This window comes from Fukomys damarensis, unplaced genomic scaffold (assembly GCF_012274545.1).
Source record: "Fukomys damarensis isolate Sample0158 unplaced genomic scaffold, DMR_v1.0_HiC HiC_scaffold_34, whole genome shotgun sequence".
NCBI lineage: Eukaryota > Metazoa > Chordata > Mammalia > Rodentia > Bathyergidae > Fukomys > Fukomys damarensis.
Genome location: NW_022900946.1, coordinates 23,285,946 through 23,290,394, shown reverse-complemented (window position 1 = coordinate 23,290,394; position 4,449 = coordinate 23,285,946). Strand labels below are relative to the sequence as shown.

The window sequence follows — 4,449 nt, the reverse complement described above, 5'->3', positions numbered from 1 at the left end:
TTTTTTTTTTTTTTTTTTTTTTTGGTTGTTGTTTTTGTTACTGGGGATCAAACTCAGGACCTTGCACTTTCAAGTGCCACTGAGCTAAATCCTTGGCCCGTGTACTTTGCCTGCCTTTGAGTGAAGACATTTGTGGGTGTTTAGTCCTGCCACAGACACTAAAGGTGCTAATGATAGCTAGCATCTTTACAAACAAAATGGAGAATAGCGAGTGGGCCAGGGGGACAGACACGATGCACCCGGGCTGTGGAGTGTCCTGCGTCTGTGATGCATGCCTTGTGGTGGGCACTGCAGTCAGCGTAATCTGCAAGGTGAAGAAAGGGGCCCCAGCCGCATGTGTGCTGGTCCACAGCATGTTCTGGCGTGTCCAGGTATTTGCGTCTGTGCACCCAGAAAGAGGGGCAGGAAGGGGTGTGCCTAAGTGCCGGCCCCACTTACCTGTCAGGGAGGTGACTGAGGCGGTGCATTTTCTTCCTCGCCTGCCCATGTCCCGCGTTTTGCACAATAAACAGATTCTCTTAAAGACGGTTATCCTAGTGAATCCAGAGGCTGAGTTGTAGAAAACAGAACAAGTGTGTGCTTTCTCGGCTTGCCTAGGCAGTGGCTTCATGCCTTGCCTTCCTCCCGAGGTCGCTCCTTTCGCCGCCCATCTCTTCTTCCGTCCCTTCTGGAAGAATCAGCCACCTCTGGACAAACTCAGAGCCTCCAGGGAGGCGGGTTAATTTATTCAACAGCATTACGTTGTCTTGGTCTTCTATTTGTTAGTTGATGGACACAGAGTATTTTTCCAGAGCCATAAAAAAATCTTAAAATCAGAGAAGGGTTATGTAACATTATGAATACATTATACGCTGAATCATGGACTTTCAAATAATTATGTAGGTTATGTGAATTTCATGTCATTTTAAAACTTTTTCCCCCAATTGTTACAAAACCTAAAAACTTGCCTAAGTAAGTAGGATATTTGGACGTCTAGGACAGTTACAGCGTTGTGGTTTCGTTTCCTCCCCCTTCTCTCCCTGCCTGTTGGTGTAGAGACTGATTGGCCTGGTGGTTGGTGTGGTGTGCTTGCCAAAGTAGTAGCACTTGGCGGTGGACTGGCATGGTGTAAAAGCTCCTTCAGTACCTAAAGTTTAATTTTTCTGTCAAGGAAGAAAACTCCCTGAACTTCAGCCCTGCTTCCAGGAGCGCAGGAGAGGTTCTGGCTCCTCCCTTTACCCTTTTTAGACCTTCTGCCTTCTAGTTGCCTTTTCCTGAAAGTCCAGCCCAGTGCAGTGAGCTCTCACCTGCCAGGCCCTTCTCTAGCGGGGAGGAGCTATAGTCTTCCCTGGGACAAGCACTGGCCTGTGCTCTCTGCCTTTCCCTGCATCTTGCTAATTCTTCCTGTTGCTCTCTTGTTTCTTCCTGAAGCTATAATGGTTATGGCCAAATGAGAGCAATCCTGGTTTGGTTTGGTTTTACAAAGAGCCGTGTGTTTAAGATAATGGTGCTTTTATCCTGAGGGTACTTTGACAGGGTCATTTTTAGGAGAAAGAGCATGCACCCATGTTTAGGGGACTGTTGGGCTCCTGTCCACACACCAGGCTTTGTGGATAAAATGCCTGAGGGATGGCTCTTAGATGCATGTGACCTGCAGCAGACTCTCACAGCCGTCATCCTAGGGGATAGAATGTCATAGGGTCCATGATCTCCTACACTTGGTGGCACACACCTGTAATCCCAGCACTCTGGGAGGCTGAGGCAAGAAAACAGCGAGTAAGTTCAAGCCCAGCTTTGACGACTTTGTAAGACCCTGTCTCAAAATGAAATATTAAAAAAGGACTAGGAGGGGCCTGGGATTTAACTCAGTGGAGCTCCACCTGCCTGCAAGCACAAGGTCCCAAGTTCAATCCCCGGTACCAAAAACAAACAAAAAGGACTAGGAATGTAGCTCCATGCATAGGCCTTGAGTTCATTCTCCAGTACCATAGAGAGGGACTGTGGGGCGGTTAGGGCCAAGGATATATAGTTCAGTGACAGAATAATTGCCCAGCATTCTCAATGTCTTGGGTTCAATCCCCAGCACTGTGAGGGGCAAATAAAAGAAAAGATTGATTTTGTCTTAGAGTTTTAGAGGTATCAGTCTCTTGCTGGTGGTGGGTTAACCATAGACTGTTGCTTTTGGGCTTATAGCAAAGCAACCCATCTTGGAAGACAGCCTAGGTTGAAGCAGAGCTGCTTACTCATGGCCAGGAAGCAAAAGACTGGAAGGGTCTAGTCCCTCTGTGCCCTTCAGGTCGCACCCCTCAGTGACCTGAAGACCTCCCACCAGGCCCCATTATTTAAAGGTTCCACAGCCTCTTCAAAATGCCCAGCTGGTAAGTAAGTCAACACATAGGTCTTTGAAGAACATTTGCAACCTGAACTATAGTGCATATGATTAAAAACAAGTGCAGGCCGGGCATGGTGGCACACGCCTGTAATCCCAGCACTTGGGAGGCTGAGGCAGGAGGATGCTGTGAGTTCAAGGCCAGCCTGAACTACGTAGCAAAACCCTGTTACCCCCACCCCCAAAAAAAGAGAGAACTACACAATGTTAGAAGAGTAAGCATCACCCAAAGAAAAACTTTGCCTTCTATTCTGGGGAGGGAGTTAGTGTGTTTCCACAGGAGAGTTGTGTTGTGTTAGATGTAATTATAACTGCTATCATATTTTGAGATCAAGTATGGTTTAAGGAGGTGTCTCTGGTTGTCAAGTTGACAAGGGGTGGATTGTGATTGTTAATTATGATTGATTTGAGTAAAAACTTTCTAGCTGATTAGTAAAGCTTTGGTTGTGTCTGTGGATGGTTGATATGTGGATGGAGAAGGGCAAGATGCACATGTGGGTAGTGCCAACCCCAAGGCTTATAGCCTGGATGGAATGGAAAGGAAAAGAAGGGAGTCTTCCCTTTGCTTCGGAGGAGCTCTGATCTACACTGTTGCCTTTGGAAGTTCATCTCCAGTTCCTTCGGCTTCCAGTGCAGACTCTTCAGCCTCCCAACACAGACTTTTCGGCGTTCCACACGGACTCACAAGGGACTCTGCAGTGAGCTCCACCACGACTTTGACCTTCAGCTGGACCCCCAGCTCTCCATTTTGCACTCTTCCACCCCTGATCTCGCAGGAGGCCATTGTAAGCTTACCTAGTAAATCCTCTATATAATCGTACATACAAAAAATATTAACTCTGCTCCTTTAGGGAACCCTGACTAACTCATGCAGTAGGTCAGGGAATTTTTCTTACGGAGAAGTCCAAGACAGAAGGGCAGAGAGTGACTAGAGTTTGTATGACTCAGCTTGAAGAACAAAATTATGGTTTCAAGGCCAGCCTGGACTACACATTGGGACCCTATCCCCTGTCTTGCGGGGGAGTTATAAGCCAAGAACTGTGAACAAAAATGTGAGTGGGCTGGGGATTTAGCTCCGTGGGGTCATGCCTGCCTCAAAAGTACAAGGTTCTGTGTTTGATCCCTGGTTCCGGGGGAAAAGAAAAGAAAAAGAAGGGGCTGGGGATTTAGCTCAGTGGTTTCACCGCCTGCCTCGCAAGCGCAAGGACCCGAGTTCAATACCCAGTACCCACCCAAAAAAAGAAAAGAAAAAGAGGCACACATTTTAGGGCCAGGGACGTAGCTCAGTGGTACTGCGCCTGTCTGGCAAGTGCAAGGTCCTGAGTTCAATTGCCGGCACCAAAAACAAACAAACAACAAAAATATGAGTGATTGAGATATACATAATATAAATATATTATTCCTGAGATAAATTTCTAAAAACTTGCTTCATGTTTTTTTTTTACAAAGCCATTTGTTATTAATGCCCTTATAATTTTTGTACTGCCTTCCCAAAGGACAAATTTAAGTTTTAGAATATAAAAAATTACTTCTAGAGCTTTATGCCTTTACACATAAGATACATCCTGTTTTAGTTTTGTGTGTCTTCACCGGAAGCCAATCAGTTAATTGATAGTCTGCATCCACCACACACCTGAGCGTCTTTCATCATCTAGGAGAAGAGGCTCAAAGAAGTTAGAGTGTGCTCAGCGGTGCTCCCTGGGTGATAAGAGGCCTGGGTGCCTCCACTAGCAACACACCTGCTTTTCTTGACCTCTGCCCTCATGCCCATCAGGTAGGACTTGACAGCATCTTTAAGTTGGTGCAAGGGCCAGGATTTAGCTCATTGGTTCTGTCACCTTTCTGGCAAGCTGCAAGGTCCTGAATTCAGTCCCAGGTACCAAAAAAAAGAAAGAAAAATTTACTGGGGATTTAGCTCAGTGGTTCTCCTTCCTGCCTTGAAAGTGCAAGGGCCTGAGTTTGATCCCCAGTACCAGAAAAAAAAATTTTGGGGGGGGGATTTAGCTCAGTGGTTCCACCACCTGCCTCGCAAGCACAAGGTCCCAAGTTCGATCCCCGTCACACACACACACACACACACA

At 46.6% G+C, this 4,449-nt stretch overlaps 1 protein-coding gene across 3 annotated transcripts in view; it reads left to right on the top strand.

Moving 5' to 3' along the window:
* Ube2l3 (ubiquitin conjugating enzyme E2 L3) overlaps positions 1–4,449 on the top strand; it is a 36,212-nt gene that overhangs the window by 16,598 nt on the left and 15,165 nt on the right. The window contains exons 1-2 of one of the 3 annotated variants that reach the window (XM_010620668.2): positions 2,332–2,357; positions 2,973–3,153. The exons of 1 other annotated variant lie outside the window; for it this stretch is intronic. In XM_010620668.2, the coding sequence (XP_010618970.1) occupies positions 2,347–2,357; positions 2,973–3,153 (192 nt within the window). In that variant the 5' untranslated portion in view covers positions 2,332–2,346. Of the gene's footprint in view, positions 1–2,331; positions 2,358–2,886; positions 3,154–4,449 lie in introns of those variants that run through there. One more of the 3 variants, XM_010620666.2, reaches the window with a different exon arrangement.